This window comes from Anoplolepis gracilipes, chromosome 12, assembly GCF_047496725.1.
Source record: "Anoplolepis gracilipes chromosome 12, ASM4749672v1, whole genome shotgun sequence".
NCBI classification, from domain to species: domain Eukaryota; kingdom Metazoa; phylum Arthropoda; class Insecta; order Hymenoptera; family Formicidae; genus Anoplolepis; species Anoplolepis gracilipes.
In genome coordinates this window covers 11146133-11173883 of record NC_132981.1, presented here as the reverse complement: position 1 = coordinate 11173883, position 27751 = coordinate 11146133, and the positions used below count along the sequence as shown (strand labels likewise).

The following is a 27751-nucleotide window of genomic DNA, read 5'->3' as shown; positions in this document are numbered from 1 at the left end:
CGATGCAATATTAATTATGCAATCAATGTAATATTAGTTGATATCGTAATATTATTTCAAAAAAGAAATAAAAGTTATATTCCAATTATTAGTTTTGTAATATATATATATATATTGTATATATATATATATATATATATATATATATATATATATATATATATATATATAAAAGCCCGTATTCAGAACGCATTTTTATCGAAATATGCACATTTTTTATACGTGTTTAATATATGTATAGTGTTGAATCAATTTTTTATATAAATATATTTCTCAAAAAACTGTGATCACAAATTGATTTTTTATTTTATGTAGATTTAAATATTGTATAATTACACAGTAACTCACAAAGTATCGAATCTTGTGTATTAATGTAAATTAATATAAAACACAAGGTCGTTTCCAGTGAGTCTTGCTTTCTCTCGTTGGGCAAATTATTTGTTAAAATTAATTTTTAACAAATAAGAAAGAGATGCGTATATTTGGCACAACACGTTTCTTACGTTAGGGTTTACTATATTGAAACGCAAACGAGCCTTTTAACGAGTATTATACTTTGCATTGCAACAATAGCTTTAATAATTGGATTTCTGCGTCTAAATTTCGCGGTACGTATTACCTTCAACCGTGGTATTAACCGGTATGATTGGATCGAAATAATTTAAAGTTTCTTCAGCGCAACTTTTATTTTCCTTCTCTTCGTCGCACAATATTACGGCAATAAAACATTAGCAATTTATAGCCGGGTAAAGATCCTTTAGATCTTCCTTTTCATCGCTTCAGAGAGAAGCCCCGTGGAATCTTTTATGCGAACACGTCTCCGTCATCAATCAATGTCGCGAAAGAATAACTCGGGAGCGTTTGAAAAATGATACCGGCCGGCAGGTAACTGCTTTACCGATGCCCTTCTTCCAACCGCCCGGAGATAGCTCAGTCCGTTGACTGATAATGGGATAGATCTAACAATCGAGCGTGCGCGTGTACGCGCGCTTTACATGGAATATAATGAGCAATTGCCATAACGTGTCGTTTAACACAAAGCGGCGCGTTAATTTGGTGAATTTACGCTCGGCTGTATACTTCTTTTCCCAACGTGTCTCGCAAATCAACTCGTTCAGCAAAAGAAAATCTGTGGAATCTCATACAAAATATCTCCCAAGAAAATTGTGTTTCTGAAATGGCATAAAAGCAGCGCTGAATATTTATGGACTTTTTAATACAACCGTTTTTCCTAATTGCCCTTCTCCCTATCTCTGTTATTTATTTTTACTGTAACGCCCAGGTTATCAGATATATGTCATAAATTTCTTTTATAATTGTCACGTATGTACATGTCTATGTGTCCGCACTTCCGAAATAACAGAGCGACGATTAAGATAAGAACGACGATATTAACTTAACGCTAATCTTCTCTTTCCTTATCGCGAGAACCAGAGACGATGCACATAACTCGTTATCTTTTCAACAGTCAACGTAATTTCAAACCATGATTCTGCAATTTCCGATTGCACTTGAGAGCTTGAAAGCTATTCGTAATTCTATTACAAATAGCTCCTCCATTGCTTTTATATATAATAAGCGCGTATTTGTACAATTGCAGTAATACAAATGTCAGAAATATTGAAATTAAATTCAAAATATATACACACACACATATACATATGTATATATATTTATATTTATATTTATATAATATATATAATTCGAGATTAGGTTTAAATGCAATAACTCATCCTAGTTATATACATATTTATACCTATCATATTTTATTATATCAGTATTCTTGGTTCCATAAAAGTACTTGGAAAATGTAGGGAAGACAAGAAGAAGTCACGACAGCGACTTTAATACGAATTTGCGACCCTTTTTGCCATGCTTTGTACGGCATAAGGGGATTGTGGTGGCACAGGAATTGTCCAAGGTGTGCTCAAAGGGTGGGTAAAATGACTGAGGGTAAAAGGGACACGAGTCAGACTAGAATTTGCTTATTACTTTTACATTGCTATAAAGAACTGGCATGCATGTGCGATCTTTCCTTCTCTCTTTCTTTCTTTCTTTTTCGCTTCTCTCTACTTTATTTGAGTAAAATATTTTCTCCCGTGTTCTTGCGGTTGACACGTTATTAGTGATAACATTTTCCTATATGTGTGATTCAAATTCTTATATACATAGATATAACACGTAAAATGGATATAAATATATTTTTTAAATCAATAATGAATACATACAAAAATATCGAATTGTTCCGAATGCTGAATCATTGATTTTTTTATATTTTATATTTGAAAAAATGTAAGGTTGACGCAAACACATGGAAATTTAAGGAATAAAAATTAATAAGCTAAATAAGATATTTGCAACACGCTTAATCACTCATATATTTTTTTTATTTATCTCACAATCATGTTAAAAGTTATTAAAATTTAAATGGTCATTATACCATTTAAATTATTATTTAAATCAAATTAAATTTAAATTATCATTATACCATAATACTATTATACATAATAATAATAATAATAATATAATAATACACATCGACATTTTTTTGACAACTCTTTTTACTAAATTACTATATTGTGGCACGGCCACAATAATAGATAAACATTTCCTGATCAAATGAGAATTAAGAATAACTCTATAATTAATTAAACATTTTAAAAATAATCTCAGAGACTATTTAAATAATATTGATTACTGAAAAATAGAATACCTATTAACTAAATTAGAATATAAATATGATTTAAAAAATAATAAATAATAGATCTGAGAAATGAGTGAGTAAATAAATAAATAAATAAATAAAATATAATATTGTTTTTTTTACATTTTTTCTCTCCTCCAATATATATAATATCTAATTTTCTTAATTATACTTAAACGATTCAAATCGTTCGTTTAAATAAAATTATTCGCCGGTACAGAGAACCGCTTGAGGCGAATCATATCGCAGAAATAGCATCGCGCCGATGTTGCATGACTACGTTATGCATGTAATCTATTATGTTTGAGACTTATAGAATAGCTTTCTGCCTGGTGATGAACATAAAGGTCCCTATCGCCACTACAAGAACTTCTCTCATCTTGCGTTTGAAGCATGTTACTCCGATATTCCGATTGAGCATTAGCCTCATTAATTCCCACGCTCATTAACCGCCTCCTAATTGGCGTCTAGCAGAACGTATTCAGTGGTTATATGGTCGTCTAAGCTTCCTTATGAGATTGTGACTATATCTTCGAAACGTTCTAATCACACTTATCTACAAGAATGTCCAACTAGAGCTCGAATTAAAATATACCTACATACATATATGTATACATATGTATATGTGTAAATAACGTTTTTTTCCATTATTCTCATTTGGAATAATAAAATTTTAAATTTACATAAAAATACGAAATTTACTATTTTAATTTTTAATTTAACTTATTATAAAAAAATAAATTTATAATATATGTATATTGTGAATAGTCTCATAAATTTAAATTATGTAGATAGAGATTAAAGCAAAATAAATCACTGACGCAAGAAAAAATTGTATTATTATTGTTTCATTAGGAAAATTTTGTAAATAAAACATTTACAATTTATAGTCAGGCTGTGTCAATTCGTGAAATCTAAAACGGGAAACAAAGTTCACACGTGGTTTGTTGCGCTTTTTCGCGCGCAACATTATGGGCGCTGAACCATTTTTAATTGCCTCGAAGATCGAGATGAGACATTCTGGCATTACGCCATTTCCGGCATTGCTCACAATAGGATCATTATCACGCTTATACACGGGTGAAAAGGGCGAGTTACGATAATGGTATCCTGACGGGCATTGTTTCGGTTAAGGTAAGATTTTTATTTTAAATAAACCGCATAATCATATCGTCGAAACTGTTTTCTTTTGCGTCAGACCTTTTACTTATTTTTTTTTTTTTTTTTTCTTTTCGTTAGCAGTGAGGTAGAATATTTGAACACGCTACTTATACGCTGTATACTTCTGTACGCAACTTTTATTACGATTGTAATTTTTAGTACTATTAAACAAATAATAATTTCATGCACGGAGATTGGAACATACACTCTTACGTTCCCGTAGCGCTTTCGCACACTCCCATAAATATTCATGAAATAGCTCGTTGGTAAGATAATTCAGCTGTCGTAGATATCTTGCACATATGCCACTTGCAAAATTTACATAATTCTCTATTTAACAACGATAATTATTAAATGTATATATGTTACAATAGATTCCATTTCTTTAAATTTATTTTATATGACGCGTTATATTTTTTAATTTTTTCTTTGAGAGGGCGGTGTGAAAATCTCGAAACGAGAAGAACTATTTTCGGTGACGGTCGTTTTATACGTGGCAAGATTCATTCATTCATTCTTGGTGCCTCGATTCTTTTCGCATCATACCGTGTCATACAATATCGTTTATTAAAATATTCTTCGTATCTTCGCGGAAAAGAAAATAGAGAACACTCGCTTCTGGCCGAAAACCTGTTCTGGAATGGCCTTACAATGTCGGGATTACCGAGCGAGATGGATTTCGCGATCAGCGAAACAACTCAGTATACAACTATACTCGATAAAATACGTGCCGGTTTATATTAACCCCATATAAAGCTTCGTTATACTCGACGCATTTCTCGAAAAGCGCTGGAATAAACATGAAAGTCGCATTTAAGGACATTGCGCGAATTATCGCTTCTGCGCACATAGACTCATACTTAAAGCGACGTTTCACGATGTGTGACGGTAACGACAGCCATAAAAGAATATGATCAATCGGATGCACGAATCATCTTGACCTTGCATGAACACGAACACGCGCGCATCGATAAATACGTGCATCGACCGCAACACGCTCGTCCGTCTCTCTCATCCGGCTACGGGCAAGGCCTTCGCCTTCGCCTTCGCCTTCGCCTTCGCCTTCGCCTTCGCCTTCGCTTTCGTCTTCGCCTTCGCGTTTACATACATCGTTTCACAGTCTCGCCCATAACCGTGCCGAATAATGTTGCACTCTGGAATGTGTATTTCCACAATAGATTTTGTTATACTTTGAATAAAAAAAAGGTCATATTAAAAAATAGGAAACCCATAAATACGACTCGTGCAATTCTGTCTTTATCTTTCTTGTCAAATTTAGATTTTAATAAGTAGATAGCAATTTTATCTATAGACTCTTTTTCACCAAGTATATTTTTATATTTATTTAATCTTGCAATTTTTGCATTCAACTTACACACACACACACACACACACACACACACACACACACACACACATTTTTTCTTTAATTTATTTATTTTCAATTGCTTTTCAAGTTTAAAATTATCACAGACTTATCATTTAAAAATAAATTATTAAAAAAATTATTCTTCCGAATTTATTTGTGTACTTGCCAGGAAAAATATTTCAGCATTAAAATACACTTTAATGTGAATAATTGAAGCGTTAGTTCGATAATTTGATCATCTTTAGAGAAGTCTTACGGTTACGACAATCTATGGCAAAGAAGAGAGAGAGAGAGAGAGAGAGAGAGAGAGACGAGAAGATGACGGTCGACAATCGCTGCGCGCAGTTGAATATACTCGTTTGCATTTGATATAGTCAGACATTTCGCTCGAATGTGAATTCAAAGGTATTCGCCTAAATTTATTTTCAAATGGAATCCTCTCACTAAAGTCATCTTTTATTTACGTTTGAATAACTAATGCCACAAATCCACCTCATGGATCATTAATAATAATTCTATATTCAGAGATATACGCATGCATAATGATGTAAATAATTAAATCTTGATATCTCTATAATGTTTGTACATAATTTTTGTTCATAATATAAATATTTCATAGTGCTTATTTCTCCATTCTTTTTTTTTTTTTTTTTTTTTTTAACAAACATAAATTATGTATATATTTTTCGTGGGAGAAATATGTTTCAAATTAGTTGATGGAATATAAAGAAAAAATTTACTGTCGGTTTAATCTGAAATTCTACGCGAGTATCGATTGCTGAGCTCGCTGCTGCAATTTCCAGTGTGGACGTTTCGTATCAGTTTCACGAGGTTATTGAATTAAAGAAGCAACCGCGCTCGATCCCTCTGTTATTGTAGTTCTCAGCAAGACTTTCACAGGAAGGAACGAACGTCACGCTGCTGAATTCTCCATCTAGGAGTAGAGAAATTGAATAAAATTTATATAAATATGTACAATTTTGTTGAATTTTGTTAAATGAATATGTGTACACTACCGTTTTATTATTAATTAATGAAATGCATGATATGTATTTAATTACAGTCTATGGAAAGAGATGCTAAATTTGATGACAGTAATCGATACATTTCGTTTTATTCCGCTCGCGATATTTTTCGACCACGTTATATCAGCCAGCAAATATCTATATAATATATTAGAATGAATATTAATTTAATTAATTTCAAGCGCACGATCCGAGGATTTATTAGCAAATTTCTGAGTAATTTTAATAATTTGATGGCGTATTATAACATAAACTGGTCTTTGTGTGGCGCGACGTAAACACGAATTAATCGATAAAGCTCGGCGTTGGATTAAGGACACGGCAAAGGACTGCAATCAATTATGTTTAATCGTCCAGCGTTTCTCCTACGGTTTAATGAAATACATATCCAGTTACTTCGTTAATCCTCCGTATTACACAATATAGAGACAGAGGTTGCGTATACATACATAGCGTGTTGAAATGCGCCTCTCACAAAAGAACAATTTTCTTAGCATCGCCTTTTTGACGCGTATCGCTAGCAAACCGGTGTTTGCCGTTTAACATTTATTGGATCACCAGGGTTATCGTATTATCTATATGTATATATATATATATATATATATATATATATATATATATATATATATATGTTGGAGAAATGGCGTCATATAAATTTAGATTAAAATAAAAAAATATATGGTTAAATATTTTTGTGTGCACGCCTGTACGCAATATTTGCATACTACACGGCAATACTTTGGAGCTATATATAATATGCAGCGAGACGAAAAAGGCGAAAGGCCAAATGGTGCGAAAGAGAGGAACAGAAGGGACAGAACGATAGAGAGAGAGAGAGAGAGAGAGAGAGAGAGAGAGAGAAACAGAAACAGAAGAGGAGGGAGCCACGAGGCTGCATCGATCCAGAAGCACCGTGTGTAAACCATCGAGCATAATCAAATTCCTTTTAGCTCGAGTTCGTGCGCGATATACCAAGATGGTTCTGTTTTTATTCAGAATAGTCGAATCGTACAAAAACTCGTTTATCGCTCTAGAATTAAGGTTCGACTTTTGCTAGAACGAGACGAGAAGTCTCCGTTATGTGCGCTCTAATTGCTGGCCTGGTTTAATTGCCTCGTTTAGCAATAATTTTGTAGTCTCTAATATACGTTTCGGGCGCGCGAGAAATTACAAACCGGTACCTATCAATGCGAATGAAAGAACAATCGATCGTCAGTCTACAATTTTTACCTTGATTTATGAACTCTGCCTTCGAGTAGATTTCTAATAAACATAATTTTATATTCTAAAAAGAGAGAAAAAAAAGTGTAATAATTAATGTAATTAATATAATTAGAGATAATTAGGTTTTCTTTAGTATGTGTATTTTTAGCAGAAACACAAATTTAACACAACTGTATCGAACAGTCAATCATAAGTGTCCGATGTATGATTGATCATAAAATTATTTAGCTACAATAATTACAGAGAGATTTATAAAAATATATATTCTTTTGAGAATATGGATAAACAATTAAAATTAGAGAAATAAAATTTTGTCACGTATTAATAAAGTAATAGATATTCACTTGGGGCTTGACATCTGCGAACAGTGACTACACGTGGGTCGATGAAATATGGATCGGAACTTTTGGGTCACCCTATATTTCCTGAAAGCATACCATTGGCCCATCTACTACTGCGTGCTCCAGGGTTTAATCTAACAGTGATTTATGCTTCCCAGCGGCTCTCAATAACGCTGATTCACATTACTTGCTGTTGATTCAGATTAATTCTATCGATTCTCTCTTCCCGCTCCCTGTCAACGCTTTTATTTTTTCAGTTTTGCGAAAAACACGTTTCGTCCCCGATAACGATTTATTATTATCTCTAATTGTGTTTGTCCATTTCTGCACGGCGCATTGAATTCACGTTGGTATTGTTATGATTGTATCGCAAAAATGTTTACATTTTATTTTGCACAGTTAGCTTTTAGAAGAACAAATGTACAATGTGGATAAATAGATGCAAATTTTCGATATTCGTACTTGCACCGTTACGGAAAAATACATGACACAGAGTATGTTTGTCTTTCGTTGCATGATTTCATTTGATCGAATGTAATAATTCTAAGTATCGCCGCTGTTCGAAATACGGTTGAAAATTTTTCCAAATTTTCTTACATATATTGTTTATAATTTCACTGTTTCATTAATATGGTTTTCATTGTTAATATATTTCTTTATCGATGCAATCCTTTTTATATTAAAATTGATAATTTATTTTTTTTTTTTTTTTCATTTTATCTTGAACTTGTGATTATTTATATAATAACTTTTGATTTTCTATAACAATAATTAAGAAATTGACCACCACTGCGTCGAGATGCTACATATCCCCGTTCTGCGTATGAATGTGTTATGTACGCTTGGCGAATATGTCAACTGCAGTATCGCGGATTTATACTGGACTCTGATTCTACGTTTGTTTTTTTTTTTCGTTATTTTACAATTACTCGTTTGTATGATAAAATTTATGCGCTTCGTAACAAATGCGGAATATAATTCAAGCAGTGGTAAAAAAAAAATGAAGGCCATTATTTAATTTCATAGTGTTTTGCAAGAATGTATTCATTATCAATGGTCGAGTGATCGACATGAATTTTAATTTGAGATTATTATTTAGTAATTATGTCTTGCGTTTACACGACTCTAGCTGTAGATAACTCGGAAAACGATAAGAGCACAGGCACGTCGTGACATAAAAACATTTTTATCGCCAGCCGAAACTTGAACTTTCTTAATGTATGCGCGTGTTTCTCTTTCTCTTTCTCTCTATTTCTTTTATTTGAAATTGAGTTTAATTTAAATTACAAAAAGTTTAAGAAATTTGAAAAAAAAAAATAAAATAATAAAATAATAAAATAATATTACATATGTATGTAGATATTTTAATTAGTGGTCATGTTAATAATAATATAATGAATATGCTTCATCTCTGTTTATACATCATAACATATGTTTGTAAAATTAGATCCAGCAGCTGCGTATAATGCAAAAGGTCATTTACAGACTAGAGAGAAGGTTGCGTTGACTTCATTATTTTAAAATACTTGTTTCTAGACATTATACATTATTAAACCGAAAGAAAAATGAATATCACCGCCGCGTGCATGAGATTATACTATAAAAATACTGAACGTTAATAGATATAATAAAATGTATAGCACGCAGCGTAATATAAAAATAAAATTCTCTTTTCAGTTTTTCTATATATATTGATTATAGATTCCTATTACAGATCTTGTAACTGTTTATAATTTATATCTCTATGAAAGTTTCAGATCTACAATTTCTCTCAATTTTTTTAACTCCCTTTGAAACTTAATCATGCAGTTTGCATCCCTCTGATCACCCCTATCTACGCTTCTCTTGTATTGATAATTAGCTTCATCCAACCTTATTATACAGCTTAAACTTCCAACTTCATTTTCCCCTCTTTACTGCGTTTAGTAATACGAAACATTGCTGCTCGTAATATCACCTTGATCGATCTTTTAGTGTTTTGCAATGATGTAATTAGTATTTTTAAGTTCTTAAGCAAAACTTCTCTCTCTCTCTCTCTCTCTCTCTCTCTCTCTCTCTCTCTCTGCTGAGTTTTTATATTTTTATTAACCAATTTCATATTTTTCTATTTTTTTTTAAATATATTATCGTTTTATTGCGATGACTTAATTTTGTTCAAATTAAAACTGTAAGAGTTTTAATTGCATTTTAAATTAAAATTGCATTGAAAATTTAAATGAAAATGTCAAAATGAATAATTTTCCTGGTATAATTTAATAATTATATTAATATTAATATATAATAATATTAAATTAAAATATTCTCTCTCTCTCTCTCTCTCTCTCTCTCTCTCTCTTCAAAAATTATTCTCTCTAATGTAATTGCTATGCTCGATTTCTGTATAGCGAAAAACAGGTGATTACACTCTTTTTATATACAGTTATTTATGTAAATTATGCAAGCTTGCGGATTGATAGGTTATCGGTGTGTTTAATTCTAAGACGCGAATAAATCGTCATAGCAACGTCAGAACACATTTCCACTTTGATTCGACACGCGGCATCGCGCCGATGTCACGGTACATCCGTATGTGTGTGTATCGCTACAGAGCTGAACTACAATCGGTGCGACGTTACACGTCGTTGTATTCGGCCGCACGGATGCACCCACGTGGGGACAATCATAATGATACTACGCGTCTCCACGCAGCACCCGTTTCCCATGCGAAAGGCGGAAGACGCGAATCGAAAATGTGAAAGCTCACACGGTCCCATTTATTGAACTTTACTTTATCGTAATGTTTTAATATGAGAAGAGAAAAAAAGTTTGTAAAAAAAAATTATTATTATATTTTATTTTTTATAATGTTTAAAACATATGACTATGGAGATTAATTATTCACGACAGATGCCCGAGTGTGAAATAAAATTTTAATCGCACTCTATGTAACTTTTTGCTTTTTACTTCCAACAAATTGTTAGCGCAAAAATATAATGATAAACAATTTAATAATGACTAAATAATATTTTAAAAAGTTGACGGAGAAAAAAATAAAAGCGTAACAAATTTAATAATATGTTAATATAATTTGCTATTTAATATGCTTTAATGATGTAAATATTTATTATGCTCGTCAAAATATGTTTTAATTAGTAATATAATATAAATTTATTAATATTTGTAATAAACATATTTATACGTTTTAACAATAATATCAAATTATGTGTAATGTGCCTTATGTATGTATGTGCTGTATCATAACACATAATGTAGACCGAATATAACCATCTATAATAATAATAATTTAAAGAAGAGTTGTTTGACACTTTTCCATTAAAACCGATTATAGCAGAAATTACTCATCAATTTTATTAAAGCACAGATCTAATGACATCTTATACTAAACTCTCGCACTTTGTTCATTATTAAAAGTTAAAAAGCAATTTCGTTCAAAAAGTTACAGCCAGTACAGAGATTTTACAACACAATAGAATATATACGATGGCACAAATGCGTCACATTTTCGAGGAAGAAGTTTCGTACAATAAGTCCAACTTCTCGCAAAGTACTCCAACTTTAAATCGATATATTTATTTCGCACGCGTTGTTTTATCGTCGACAACGTTAAATCCGCGACTTTGCAAACTTCAAGATTGAATTACATCAGGTTTGGCAAAAAATCACGATCACCGACATCGCGGACGCGAGTAAAAACAATCGATCAGCGGAATCGTGCTCGGCAAGTCGATTAGTCGTGTCGTGAAATCCGAAATCTTCCGCGGCCACTCTCGGGAAATCGTCTGTAATAAATCGACTAAAAGCGGAGAAAATTCGCCTCGCGTCGGTTGGAATAATGATGTAACTGAGGTTACTTTTCTCCCAAACGGAAAATTTTCTACCTAATAGGGAATATTCAAAAGCAGGAGAAGCGTAATAAAATTTTCAATCAAGACGGAATGAGACTAAAAAGAGAAGAAAGTTAATATAGGGATAATATTCATATTACTTTTAGAAATATTTATTACTTTGACAAATATTTAGAGGAAACTTGTAAAATATATATAAATGAAAAATTTTAACGAATTTCTTACAGAAAAGCTTAGTTCATTAAATTAACTTTATTCGTTTTGTCCGATGTCTTTATACGTAATTTTTTCGCGTGTCTTCACCAGGAAGGTTTGTTTTCAGCATCGAATTTCGCCCGGACAAGAGAAAGAGATAGAATGAGTCGACGGGCAGGATAACGTAGCGATGGGATCAAGCGTGATTTAAACGGTACTGATATTTTTTCACCGATACGGAAGGTCAATCGCGGTCCCGAAGGTTGCGACCTTCTCTTCTGTGAAATTAATCCCTGATAATTCATAATTGCTTCATAGTTGAAGCCTCTACTGTTAGTTATTCGAACATCGCAATTGCACAGTACATTGCATCTTGATAGACTTAATTTTATGATTACAAATTTGCGACTATTTGCAGTATGATTTCAGAATGATAACGTAATAATTAATCAGCAGTTAAATAATTAGTTTAGACCAATATTAAAATATTTTTAAAATATACTCTTACAATGTGTTTTGATTCTACTAAATCAATACATATCAATATATATATTGAATAATACCAATTATTAATATTTTTAGTTTATCAATAAGTAAATGCGTTATTTTAACTTAAAATTTAAAATGACTTCCTGAGACATGCAAAAAATATTAAAATTAGCATTTTATTTTTTATTATATAAATTGAGTTAATATTGATTTAGTAGAATTAAAGTAGTGGATTAAAAATATAAAAATACATTTTTAAAATATTTTAATGCTATCTAAATTAATTATTTTTAAATAATTATTTTTTTTATAATTCACTGATAATTATTATGTTGTTATTCTGGATACGTACATGTGTATATATATATATATATATATATATATATATATATATATATATATATATATATGTAAAAGAAAATACAAATCTCTTTTATATTTTTCTGTTATATTGTTGCATAATAAATTGAATTTATTGAATTATTTCGAGAGAATTGTTACAATTGACATTTTAGAATCAAATTCGCAAATTTAATGTCATTAGTCTAGAAAAATAAAATCCAAGGCTTTGTTTCTCGTCTGTTTCTTAAATGAAAATTACGACTTTGACAACTTTGAAGGGTGTTTAATATTGCACGAGAAATTAACGCGAAGTAATGAAATGCGATGCGAGCGTGATTCAATTATTAGATCGGACAGCGATTATTCTAACGTCCGTCGATGGCTTTCGACGAGAGAGCCGCTTGTGAATCGATTGAAAATTACAGCTCGGGAATTGGATCGGGCCCATCGCTAGAGTCGGTTCGGAAGCCGAGAGGGAAAGAGACGAGAAACACACGTCGGGGTCGGGGTCGGGGAGAAGCATAGCGAGGGAATAAGTGGGGACGACGGAATAAAGCGCGTGGTGGGATAAGAGCGAGGGTGCGCGGGGACGGGGAGAGGGATGGTGAGGGAAGGACGGCATGAAACAAAGACAAGGGGAGCAAGAAAGGGGTTGAGGGAGAGAGAACGAAAGGGAGAATGGTAGAGAGCGATAGAGAGACAGAGACAGAGACAGAGAGAGAGAGAGACGATAGAAGCCGACTGGTAGAAAGGTTATAGTAGAAGGGAAACTACTATTGGAAGAACTCTCGGGGCAAGAGAGGGAGGAAGCATAGTGGTAGTGGAAAGGGGGAGGGGAGAGGGTGAATCCGCGGGGTTGGGGGAAAATACAACACGGACGAATACACACACCAGAGAGCTAAAAGATGAAAGTATAACCCGGGCAACAGTGGCTCCCAAGCCAAATAGAACATTATGTCACGTATAAATAAAGCCGTTTCCCAACTTTGGCCCGATAGATATTGCAACGCCAATAAATTATCTTCCGCTAGCTACCGTATAAAATCGCCCTGGGCGTGTACGAGGTAAATCACGCTTCGTTCGGCGCGTTGCACAATTACCGAAAGAGTGTGTCTTTCTTACGGCGCGCGGGTTTTCACTCGTGCGGAAAATTTATCGGATTATACAGAGTCAGTGGCCATAGAGAGAAAGAAGCCACGCTCGGAGAAACGCGGGAAAAATTATTTTTCTTCCATTTTTGATAAAATTAAAACTTTTGATACACATTTAGCAAATTATTTTGTTTTTCATTTCTATTAATTGTCTATTAAAAGGTTGAAAGTGTAACAAAATAAACATATAATTATTTTTATTTTGTTCTCTCTCTCTCTCTCTCTCTCTTTCTCACACACACACACACACACACACACACACACACACACACACACACACACACACACACATACACACAATATTATTAATTTAGATAAATTTTTAAGAAATAATTTTTTATAGATTGATTATTTTCTGTCAGAGAAAAATATAAAATATATTAGATAAGCAAAGGCACTAATAATCAACAAAACAAATTTATATGTGTACGCATAACACAGATCACATGAAGTTATTTGGGTACAAGTGATATGATATCGTTGAAATTGCGCAAGTATTTGAACTCTGCTCAAATGAGTGATAATAATTTATGCGTTTAATGCGAAAAGCAGACGCGTACGGGGCAAGTAGTAAGTCAAACTTGGCGAAAATGACATCGCTCTGAAAGCACAGGCGAACAATTAAATTATCGTGGAGGCGGAGTAGATAACGATGCACTCGAGGGTGCAGCATAAACCACGGGTTATGTCACGTGGATTATGTGCATATACATATATGTATAACATTTCATATAGTTGAAGGAAGGGGGAGAGACTGCTACATACTCTCGTCCCAACACAGTTGTATCTCTCCGTGAAAGCTCGCGCAAAAGTTCCTGGCATTCTCACGTAGAGTCGCTACCTCTCAATTGAAAGTCGGTAAACGTGGAGACGAAAGCCACATTGTAGATAGGTAAATGTAGGTGTCCTGTCGGGAAAATTCCTACCCAGATTCCTGTCGAAATCGCAAATTCGTACAAATTCTCGCTCGCTCGTTCGCCAATTTGCAATCTCTCAATCTTTATTTACGCGCTTATCGTGTGATGAAATAGGCAGAAGATTCTTTTTTTTTTTTTTTCTCTCACAGAAAAAAAGTTTTATTAATTGCGCAATCAACATTAGTTGCCGCATTTTTTGCAACATTTATATTATATTGATTCTCAATAACAATTATATATCTCGGGATAAAAATTTCCGCGACAAGTCGTATTAAATTTTTACAATAAAAATACTACCATATATCTTTGGAATGTTTTCATGTATTTGTTTTTTTTTTTTTTGTCATTATTAAAAATAAAAACCTAACTTATGGTTCACGTATTTTCTACAGACGATGAGATAATATCGATAGCAGATAGATTATCAATAATAAATTTAAGTTTCTCTGATTAATGTTGCTAATTCCGATGATTTTCTTTTTGCTCTCAGGATGAGGTGCTGACGATATCGGAGAAGGTGGTTGTTCGTATACATGATCTCGTCACGTGGCTTTCGCCCACGTTGGAATGGTCGTGGGGGCGAGAGGTGTCCTACCCGACGACCCCGACGTCGTCTCCGGAGACTAGCCCGCTGCGATACGAAATGCCGCAACCGCAGGTGCTAACGGACCCAGGAATCGACTTCTCGGACGTCGACAAACAGCAGAAAGAATACGAGAGCAACCTGAATACTACGAGGAAGTTGGATTGCTTCCAGACGAAAGTGGTGGTGCTCTCGTATCCTAGGTACTGCCGTTATCGAGCACTCCTACGTCGACTCGAAGGCGCGGAGCCTTCCTGGTTGTGTTCGTCTATCGCAGCCGCGTTAGGAGGCTTCACCGCAACCCCCGGCACAAGGGTACTCTTTTGCCGAGACACCTTCGACTATCCCGATCTCGAGACTCACGAACTACTATGTAATCATTTAGGTATGTACGATTTTGGATCATTTAGTTTGAATTCAATTCACGATTCAATTTGCAAAGAAAATTTTGTAAGGGAATTTGCGACGATTTGTGTTATCTCTATTTTTATACAATTCTAGATAACACAAAATGTCTCGTAAATATTATGATGTAATCGTGTATAACCGAAAAATAATTTCTATAATTCTTCTCAAAACAAGTTAATACGATAATTTTTTATCGCTTGTACATAATTTTCGAACAAAATGCTCTCAAGAATTAAATTATTTAAATGAAATATTTGTTCATATTATAATTAGATATCGAGGCACTTGCGTGTCTGAATTTCTAATTATGTGTCTACGTTTAACTTGTAAGACGCTTATAATACGTGACCTTCAAGTTTACTTACATGATACTACGTATAAGTCACATATGTATACGTTGCTATAAATAACGCGTTATCTATTAATATTATAAGTATAAATATTGATCAAGCACCCAAGACTTTTTTATTTTTATTTGTCTTTCAAAATGGCAACATGTAGCTATCATGAAAATACTTATATATGCTTTTGCATTAAGATTTTATATTTTCTCTCTCTCTCTCTCTCTTTCTCTCTCACACACACACACACACACACACACACACACACACACACACACACACACACACACCTTTCTCTCTCTTTCAGTTGAAGTTATTTATTAGAAATAACTGCATTAATTGTTGTTTCATTTAATGTAAAAATAAATTTTTCTGAAAACTCTGCGCAATCAATATAAGATTTTCTTTTGTATTCCTTCTTTTTTCATATGACAGAGAGAGAGATGGAGAGAGAATTATTTCTTCATCGATTATATTGTGCTTTAGAGTGGATATCTTTTATATAATAATCTTTATTTGAAAAGATTTCTGTAGATATAAGCTTTTTTCCTCGTAAAAATCAATAATCGCGTGTGAAAAAAGAAAAAAAATATAGAGTATTATTACAAACTATTAAATGTATTAATATAAAGAAATTGTAAAGTAAAGAAAATTTTTCAAACCGACAATTGATCAAATATTTCAAGTCTGTTCAACTTTTCGTGTTTACAAAAATTAATATAAATAATATAATTATTTTATATATATTTTAATGAATAATATGTCAAACTCTAAAACTGATATATTTTTACTTTATAATATATTATAACCAAACAGAAAACTTTTTTTTCTAATGATATCTTTCAAAGTTTTGTATACGAGAAGCATGTCATAAATTTGTTATCTTCTTATAAATATATAATTATTAAAAGAATTTTTTGGAAACAGGAAACGATCGCGAAAAGCAAATAATATTATTTTCTATTGGTTTCTTTCCTCTCTCTCTCTCTCTCTCTCTCTCTTTCTATTTTTGGAAGAAACACAATAGCTAATACACACGTACACGTCCACACAAAGAGATGCCGATTGCAAACACAACGCGACCTTTAACGATAGACGAGCTATTGAAGGATCAGGGCGACTAGTGCCGACTTTGAGAGAAAAAAATTGACTTTGCGGTAAACTCGTTTCATTGGGCCGCGCGCGCTATCCCGGGAACGATCCTACAGGATGTAATAGACCAGATAAGACCATGCGTCGCGAACGGTATCGAATGGTTAAGCTAGATCCCATTGTCAGCGAATCTGTCGTCGACGCTCACAATCGTTGTTTTCCCGACGCATCGATCGCGCATAAGCGAGACAAGCGAGGCGAGCGTGCGACACGCATGATCCTGCGCTCCTCACGATTTACGTGCACTTGCGTCCGAATCGGCTGATCGAAAGAAATCGTCGTGTGACGTGTACTTATATTCGACGCTCGTTCCTCGTATCAAAAACACCGACAACGTCCAAGAGTGTGGCTTTCGCGTCGATTCGTTCATCGCAATCGCCGAGTGTTTTTTTTGTTTTTTTTATTTTTTTTTGTTTGTTTTTTTTTCTTTTTGTATTGATCTAATTTATCGCCCACGGTCACTTTAATGTTACTACAGTATCGTTCATCGCGATTCGACGAGCACAGTGAATATTGTGTTGTGTACGTGTTGTATAAAAAGTATAAATTATATACAGTCTGACGAAGATAACGCGAAGATCGCACGATCTAATTGATTTATGTTGTGTTGACTGAAATCGTTGCGGAAAATTTCGGAAATAGACTGATTATTATAGTCACGAACTAAAAAGCTCACGTGATTTTCTTGGCAGTGATTATTCTAGCAACTCGTTGAAAGAATTGTAAACTCGTTGTTTTGTTTTCTGTTCGTTCGTCGTATTTTTATGAAATCTACATATTGTGGTCTGAAAGTTTATATTGTTTAAATTGTTACTATTGTCCGTAAACTATTGTGATTATACGATTCTCAACAAGCGTGTAAATGCAACTAACTGGAATTTTACGACTGACACAATGGCCATCGTAATGAAAATTCGGAATAATCGAGTAGTTTACTTGAATATACCCGGTAAGAAATGATAGAATATATCTTGTAAGAAAATTATTAAAATTAATATAAATCTTCTTATAATGATTTTGTTAAACGTCATATCGGCGTATATATCTATTATCATTGTGATATATATACATGATCGAGAGACCTGGTTTTATATACATAATACAAAATTAAAGTAATAGTTGGCTTATCGTTAAATATATATGCATAAAATATACAAGTTATTTGCTCAAACTCTTTCATAAAGCACGTTTTGTTTTATATATTTTTTTATTTGTTCTTTTGCAGAGAATCGAATTGATTATTATTATTATTATTATTATTATTATTATTATTATTATTATTACTATTATTATTATTATTATTATTATTGATGCTAGAATGCCGATAATTACGGTGTAATATTTTACATTCTAACATTATTGCGCTTAATTAGAAAATTATCAGTATACATAATTTTACGTAATTTTACGTAATATTTTTATCACGTAAATGGTTTTATATAATATTTTGTTACTTTATATTCTATGTAAATGATATATATTGGGTATCAAGATAAATCGAAATTACGATTGCAATTTCATAAATACTGTTTATAAATAATACGTTTATTAATAATAATATGTATGCAATCAATATATACGAAAGCAGAGAGTGCACTTTATATAGATTTTATAACATGGTTAGTTAGTAGTAGTATATTTTGTTGTAATGAACGTTATTAAATAGTTAAATTAATAAAGTTTTATATGACCGATCGCGTATCATAAATCACATATAAATCGTGTTACTGCAGACTTTCGAGGCATTTCGACGTTCTAGTCTGTTTATCAATAACATTGTTTCGCATCAAAATAGATAAATACTTTCTCGTAACCGACCTTGTAACCATACTACTACGAAATATTCTACCGAAATATTCACATGTTCTTACCGTGCTTTACTATTATGCTTACAATTATTTCGTGTGAATAATTATTTCGTCTGTTTAATTTTAAAAACATTGCATTTTATAATATAAACAAAATATTATATGTATGTAAATATATATGCTACAATTTAAAATTATTGATTCAATCATTGTTTAAATAACATTAATACGTAATTTGGCATTGTAACAATAACAATTCTTACGGAAATTATTAAAAATATAAATGAAATATTTTATGCAACAGTAAAAAAAAGTAGCCTTTTTTTCATCAAGCTTTACTAAAAAAAAAAAAAAAAAAAAAAAAAAAAAATCAGTATATATAAAGAAAGAATGTATAGCGTTAGATGCGCAAATCTCTTGGAGGGGGAAAGGGAGTGAGGAAGGAGGTGAATTTGAATTTGAATGATTATTGAATGGTTAATATATTGATTTTTGTGTTTTTCAGCACCAAAATTAAAGGGCAGACCGCGGCGAAAACGTAAAAAGCGTAGCGCTTCACCGGGCGAATCTTCGAACGAAAGCGAAGCCTCGGTGGCATCGACGTCGAGGAGCACACCGGCGAACACTAGCACCAGTCTAGTTATACCCACGGTCGGGAGGCCGCCCTCTTCCGCGGTCCGGCGGAGCGAGAGGAAGACCAGCGCGGAGGAGAAGAAGTTTATCACCGACGTGCAGAGTTTTATGAACTCTCGGGGTACGCCGGTCGGAAAGATGCCACTGCTGGGCTACAGGCAGAGTCAGTATCTTGTTCTTTTTCCTCGGTATCCGATGACCGGTCTTGCCACCGGATGGCCAGATCGATTTTTTCAATGTTTCGAATTTCATTTCGCGCGATTCCGACGGTGATTCAACCGCCAGACTGCAGAGAGCTAACATACAGCAGGGTTTCCTTCTCGCAAAAAACGAAATCACAATCATCTCGTGTCTACGATTCTAACGACGGTTTTAACGGTGTTCTTTTAATCCTCAGTCGATCTGTTCCTGTTCTACACGAAGGTTCAAATGCTCGGTGGTTACGATTCTGTCAGTGCTGGTCGTCTTTGGAAAACTATCTACGACGACATCGGCGGCAATACGGGTTCTACAAGCGCGGCAACTATTACACGTAGACATTATGAAAGGTAAAATGTTTCAACAAATAAAAATCCTTATTATACATATTTCTACTCAAGCATTAATATTTCTAATTAATATGTCAATTTTTTTTCTTTCCATATAGTCGTAGAAATTGATTTGATGTTTAAATCGTGCTTTAAAATAATAATAAAAAATTTTTTGCAGATTATTATTACCGTACGAAAGGTATCAGCGAGGCGAAGACATAAAAGTAAGACTGAATCATGGACGACGTACTAAAAGTATGAGTATGTTCGAAGATTCAGATATCAAGGAAGATCCTAGTGATTCGTATCCCTCAGAAATACCTCCACCTGTAGAAACCATTTCCACGACCACGCTATCACCTCTACAGCCAATAATATCAACAGCAACAACGGTAAATAGCATTTTAGTTAAATTGATGCAAAAATACAAAGATATATCTGACGCACATTTACAGTGTATTTTATATTTGACACAAATTACTTATACTGTATCCATCGCGTTTTCAGACTCTCCTTTCGAATGAAAAACCTAAAACAGAGTCCGGCAAGACGTCTTCGTTACGTAGCGTACGAGTGAAACCGGAACGTCTAAAGTCCCTGAATACAATAATCGCCAACAGCGCGACACCTTCCAGCCAGCAAGCTAGCCAACTGCCAAGTCCACCGCCATCCTCCAACACGTCTATTTCGACCCCGAGCAGCACACCCTCCACAACGCCGACGAACGGTACCAGTAATAATCAGAGTGTCTTGGAAAGACAGCTCAACAGTCCTTTGATATCCCAACAAGTTCCACCATCGTGTTCGCCACCGGGCTTGCCCGTGACCAGCGTAGCGACGAATGCATCGACGGTCGTCACTCTAACACCACCGCCGGAAAAGGATATGAAGGAGATTAAACTGGATCCCAAGCAAACGACTCTTCTGGCGCAGGGGAAAGAGAACATACCGCTGTTTGGCGGTGAGAAATTCGCGGAAAAGACGATTGTACCGCCGGTCTCTAGATCACCCGAGGTGATAGATCTTGAGAACGAGAGCGAGACTAGTCGAGACAAGATAATCATTCCTAGCTTCAAAAAACGCAAGCTCGAGATTCTTCGTGAGGGCGGTCTCGAGGTAACCGCCGTCGATCTGGTGGATGCACGACCGAGCGTGATTCAAAGTAACGTCGGTACATCGCCGCAACAGACGCCGCCGCCACCGGCCATGAGGTCCAGCGAGGAGAAACAACAACCGTCGATATCACCGTATCCAATTCCAGTTACGCCCAACTCCATTCCTAAATTAATATCCGTTACTGTGACGCCCGACATAGGACACATGCTGCCGTCACCGCAGGAGCATCAAAATCATCAGTCACGAGTACCAATAGGAAAACAACAACCGGCTCATCACAATAATAATAATAATAATAGCACGATGAACAACAATAACGTAATGAATAGTCGGGTGATAAATCTCGGTAATTCGAACAATGCTGCGCTGTTGCAGCTATATGCGAATGCGAATGTTCCACCACCGGGGACGATTCCGCTTACGCAACAACCAAATAATCGCTTCGTATCGTCAAACGTTCCAAACGGCAGGTTGCCGCCTAAAGTGACGCAGTCGAGATCGATATTTATTCACAACGAGAGAACAGTTTACGGGAATCCCAAGGATATTCTTGTTTCTCCGAAACATCGCTCGTTGCATCCGCATCAACAGTCGCAGCAACGCTCGCAATATTCGCAAATGACCAACGACATCGGACAAGGAGGTGTTCTCGATCTTACACAAAAGTCCAATGAGAAAGCAACGTTTCCCAGACCCAGTCTAGAAATAGTCAGAGTACCTGTAGTGCCGAGGCCTAATCCGTTAAATCTGGAAATGCGGAATTTATCCGTGGCTAAGGACAAACCAACGTTAGACAGATCTTCCGCCGATTGCTCGAAGCGAGTATCGTTCCCTCCCTATCAGAACGTAATTGACAGTCGAACCATTGCTTCGAACAACCTCGAGATTACTCTCGTAAATCCTAAGCAGAAAAACAATCATCATCCAAGTACACCGTCTCATGTCCAGATACCGAGTCCACCTAATAAAAATAACGCAATAGGGACGATGAGTAGCGCGCAAAGAAGACAACAACAGCATCAAGTGAACGGAAAGTATACGGCGAGAAACGAGCCGATTTCACCATACACGCCGAGGAAGGCGAATCATCCCGTCATACCCAACGTACCCAACTTGAATCATCTCAATCACAGTGGAAATTCATTTCCCAGAATGCAGGCATCGGCGATGCAACAACAACAAATGAGCATTGATAGGAGGAAAGCGGCCGCAGAAGCCGGCAGGGAACATCAGCATCGTAGGATCAGCGAGAGCGAAAAGTCGTCCTTGGCGGCGCAACAGCACCAACAGCAAGAGTCTAGGCAGAGCGAAGTCGGCCGACGACATAGTTTACCCAGTATACCATCGGGTTTTGTACCGGCGGTACCGCAAAACAACTCTGCTGCATTCCCATTGCCACAATTAACAAATGCGCCCGGAAAATTCCTACCGATGCTGGACCCTATGTACTACTCCGCGTTCTACAACGGTTTGTTTCCGCCACCGATTCCGCCCACGGCCACTCCTGCCGCGACGTCGTTTCTACCGCCGGAATTTAACGCGTATTACAAGGAATTACTAGTTTCCTCGCAACCAAGACTGACGGGGATAACGGGGCAGTCGCCGTATCAACAGCCGGCTGCCCCAACGTCTAAATAGACAATGGGATCTCAACATGTAGGGTTTCCGGCATAGCGAAGAATGCTTCGATTACTAGAAGAACATGGATCCGTCGGACTTGTTTCGCTTTTGAAATATATTTGTCGCGCACGAAGCGCGATTGTATGGTTAAAAGTTAAAAGTGATACGGCACATTCAGATTTACAATTTACGTTTGGTTATGTTGTTTTCATTCGATTAATAACAATCGGTAATTATTCACAGCGATGATTATTCAGAGTGTTTGTTCGTAGAACAAGGATAATCCTTCAGAATTTCGTGCAAAGAGAAAATGATATATGAATTGGTTACATAATTGATTTACAAATATTTCTATAATAGATCATATATTGTATATTGTCCTCGACTTGCAATAATACATACGTTAGAGTTTTATTTCGCCTATTTTATCGAAATTTCGAAATTGTTGAGGATTATCGATTTATTAAGAGAAATACATCCTGTGATAAAAATGCGACAAAAAAAAAAGATTACTATTCAAGAAGACATTCGATGGAGTATTACCATGGAAAATTGTTATTTTTATATGTTTATTTTATATGAATTGTATACGCGTGTTTTTCAGTTTCAATTATATTGCACAAAACAACTATTCTAATTTAAAAGCTTGCATTTTCAATGTTAAGCTTTCCAAATGTTTTTTGTTGGGCTCTTTTTCTTTAAAAATTATCTTTTTCTTTCTTTAAAGCGTACGTATAAATGCATATATATACATATATACATATATATTGTTATCGTTAATTTCCAACTTATTCAATTTTTATTTTCGGTTTTCGTTTCATAAGAAACATTACAGTTTATTTTGAATGTACTATGTGATAGATTCGAAACGAAGAAGAAATAGAGAAAAAAATAGAAGAAAATAGCGAATATTTGTGACCGGCGGATCATCGGAATATAATTGTTTACAGTGTAATGGTAAATCTTATATAGTAACGCTCGCGAAAACCCTATGTAATGTATAAGTTAGACAATTTTCATTCTAATAAAAAAAGCACTCGTACAAACATACACGTAAACACACACAATCGCATACACCGATCTGTAGTCACTTCTAATATAAGCGCACGCATGCAATGTTTAGCAGCGACATGTATATAGTGTATATAAATCACGTAAATCATTAAGTTAGATAAATCTTGCATTATCTTTCAATATTACGTAAGAAAGTTAAGTTTAGTAAATGTACAGGCTGTCTTATTCGTGTGGCCAACGATTGTCGTATCGCTGTTTCCTTAAATGGAACAAAAACGATATTTTGCAGAATATTTTCGATACGGTCTCTTTTTTTTTTTTTTTTTTTTCATTCGGAAGAAGCATGTGAAGATCTTTTATTTTTCTAACATTGTGTGTTGATAAGTGCGTAGCAACACGTAGTACCTTCTCATTTCATTTCATTATATTTCATTGCGATAAGAACTAAAGAAAACTAAAGCAATTGACTGATTGTTACGCGGTCGCTGCCGAATGTGATCGGACATCGCGGGCCACCCAATACCTTGAAAACGGATTTAAAAAAAAAAATTACCGCCGGTATATCCATGTTAAATGTAGACATATTGATAGAATGTTCGTTTTAGGATACTCTGATCAAAAGAAATAAATATGAGAATAATGTTAAAACATTCGTAACCCTAAGACGTACAAGAGGAAGAAAGGTCCATTCTGGATCGTTCTCTGACGAAAAAGAAAAATCAGATTTCTATATCGATGTCTTTCAAGAGTATGAATTGTTCACGTTTTTCGGATGGTTCTTTCGTGATAAGAAAGTAGGCGTTCCGGCGCCGAGTGCAAGACCGCGGCTGATTAACAACAGTCTTCCAGTGGTATTCAACGAGTCGAGAAACATACAGAATTATCGATTGCAGAGCGCAGAGAATCGGGCACAAGATGAAGTGAAACGGCTACCACTGTTGTTATTTTTGTAAGACCGCGGCTGATTCCGGCGATCCGGGCGCGTCGCGACTCTTCACTGTCGCGTCGCGTCACTTTTCGAAATGGTGCTATGCGACGAAAAATTCTATTGTAAGTTTTTTCGAAAATTTTAACGGGCGTTGTTGGGTACCAGTGGATCTCTGGCGCGATTGCCCGAAAGAACTACGATCTTAAGATATAATAGATCTTCACGTCCAAGTCTGATAATCGTATACAAAAAAAAAGCTAAAAGGACTCCACGGGTTCTAGCGTATGTGTAAAAAAAAAAAAAAAAAGAGAAAAGTCGAATATATACGAGTTCGTTTCGTTATGGTTGCGACTTGGCGAATATTCGCGGGGTTCGTACAGCAACGAGGAAGCGAACACTGGCGAAAAGGATAGCAATGCAGATATTGTCGAATATCTACAAGGAAAAGGGCTTGTACGAGAATACGTGCCATAAAAACTGATTAGATAGCGATTACGAACAATGGCGATGGTCATTTGTATATGCTTTTGACGAGCCCTTTAACAGTTAGAGAAACTAAGAAGGTAGACGCGAATCGAAAAAATAAAGAATAATAATAATAATAATAATGTGCAAAATTCCATGTGGAAAATTTTATATAATTTTTTTGTTTATATTCTGTTGCCGCGATTATTCTGTAAATCTCGAGTCCTTTTTGTAGCGCGTGTGAGTGTACGGGATAAACATGTCGATGAGTGAGTGAATGAATCGTGAAAGAATCTTAGAGAATGATTCAAAAGAAAAGTCTATTTGTTTTCGTTTTTGCGAGTTTTCTTTTCAATTTGTATACTTAGTAGAACGATTTTAGCATAACCCTCGCGCGTTTTTCCCACTTTAATAATAATTATTATTATTACGACATAAATATTTTTTATTATATGGGCATTTCAGTTCCTAAGTTGGAAATAAAATATCTACTACAAACAGACTTTTTTTATTGTATGATTTATATAATTACCAAACGAGAAAATGATATATTGCGTTTGCAATTTTTTTCTTTTCCCAAGTACTTACTAAAAAAAATATACTTGTAAATTTTTATCCTAAAAATATATTTACTATTTTCTATAACGGTAAGTATATAATATTTAATAATTTTGTAAAAATCTGTAAATTTTTCTCATTTTAGTTTCCATACTTGTTAAAATATCGTGCATTGAAAAATAGAATCATATAATAATATAAAAATAGAATAATATAATTTTATAATAAATAAAAATAATCATTCTGTATGTGGCTGCCAGTTAATTTTAATTATATATAATATTGGCAACATTTACATGTTACTATCGCATCAAAACTAATATAGTTTCCACACTTGTTAGTATATCGTGCATTGAAAAATAGAATAAAAATAGAATTTTAGTAACTTTATAATAAATAAAAATAATCATTCTGTATATGTCTGCCAATTAATTTTAATTATATATTATATACGACATTGGCAACATTTACATGTTACTATCGCGTCAGAGCTATAGAAGCTAATTGCTAGTATATAAAAGTTAAAACATTGACGTTTCAGTATCGTATAAGAATTCGATTAGAAATTAAGATGTCTGCATGATGCTTTATATACTTATGAGAGAAAACGCGCTTTACGTGGGGCTGCGCGGCTCGCCCTAAATAGAGAAACCGCTTCCATTAGCCCGACCGTCGGTGTCGGGGTATCGGCGCGTAGAGCCTGAACTCCACAAAACGACCGAAAAAAAAAAAAAAAAAAAAAAACGAAGGAAAAGAACACGAATATCGTAGCGTGGAATGCACAGGCACATATGCCGCGAAATTTAAAATCTCTTTACGGCAGCTATAAACTGATAACCTGTTTAACCAGTCTTGTGGACTGGCGGACACCGGACGTTTTACCCCCCCCCCCCACCCTTCGTAAAATCATTCCTATTCCGTTTTTTTCCATCGTTTCCTCTTTCTCGCGACTTTTTTCTTTTTTCGCACTCCGAGGCAGGTCGACCTCTTTGTTTTACATATCGGTACGTAATATTCTGTAGTTTCACGTCCGCACAATTTTATTTTCTAATTTTATATGAGAATAAATTATTTTTGGCAGCTGTCAAATACACGTTCGTTTTAAAGACATAAGTAATATTTCATCATAAAGACATATTTAGTTTTATATAGTTTGTTATGCGGCTCACATAGTTTTAATTTTAATTGCCAGCAAAGTTATGCAAAAAGTAACATTATTTGGAGTTCTCTCCATTTTACGAGCGCGCGTGTTATGAGGTAAAGACTTACCCCCTCAATCCAATTACCTTTTATATATCTCGACGAAAGAGCGTCGTGCCTGCGTGTATACATACACACATATTGCTATAGTTTATCCAGCAAGGTGCTAACTAAAGTCTGAGAGAGAGAGAGAGAGAGAGAGAAAACTTTCAGCTATCTTACTCCCTCCATGTTGTAATAAGATGTTTTATCTGTCGGCAAACTCTCGGTCTCACTCGGCATTCTTGTCTTGTACAAAATAATAATATAATTGGAAGCATATGATTATAAATTGGGGATATTTTAATTTTTAATTTTAATACCTACGTGACAGTACTTGATAGTAATAAATTTCCAATACATACAAAAAAATGATTAATGTATGTACATAAATACTTGTATGTAACATAATATGTACTTTATCTAAATGCATAATTCAAGTCATTTAATGTTTATACATCATATATATCAACACGATTGACCGCGGGTAAAGCGAGATCCTATCGCATGTAAAATAGAAGTAAAATTTCCTTGTGATTTCGCTTGTAATAATAGTGTACACGAATGCTGTGTAGTATATATGTATTGCTCTT

The 27751-nt window shown here is 34.5% G+C and overlaps 1 protein-coding gene across 4 annotated transcripts in view; it reads left to right on the top strand.

The window, feature by feature from the left end:
• LOC140671856 (uncharacterized) overlaps positions 1-25859 on the top strand; it is a 129593-nt gene extending 103734 nt beyond the window's left edge. For 2 of the 4 annotated variants that reach the window (XM_072903524.1, XM_072903521.1), the window contains exons 3-7: positions 15254-15731; positions 19561-19851; positions 20086-20236; positions 20397-20610; positions 20726-25859. In XM_072903524.1, the coding sequence (XP_072759625.1) occupies positions 15254-15731; positions 19561-19851; positions 20086-20236; positions 20397-20610; positions 20726-22972 (3381 nt within the window). In that variant the 3' untranslated portion in view covers positions 22973-25859. Of the gene's footprint in view, positions 1-15253; positions 15732-17155; positions 18197-19560; positions 19852-20085; positions 20237-20396; positions 20611-20725 lie in introns of those variants that run through there. The other 2 variants (XM_072903523.1, XM_072903525.1) reach the window with 2 other exon arrangements.
• The last annotated feature ends 1892 nt before the right edge of the window (positions 25860-27751 follow it).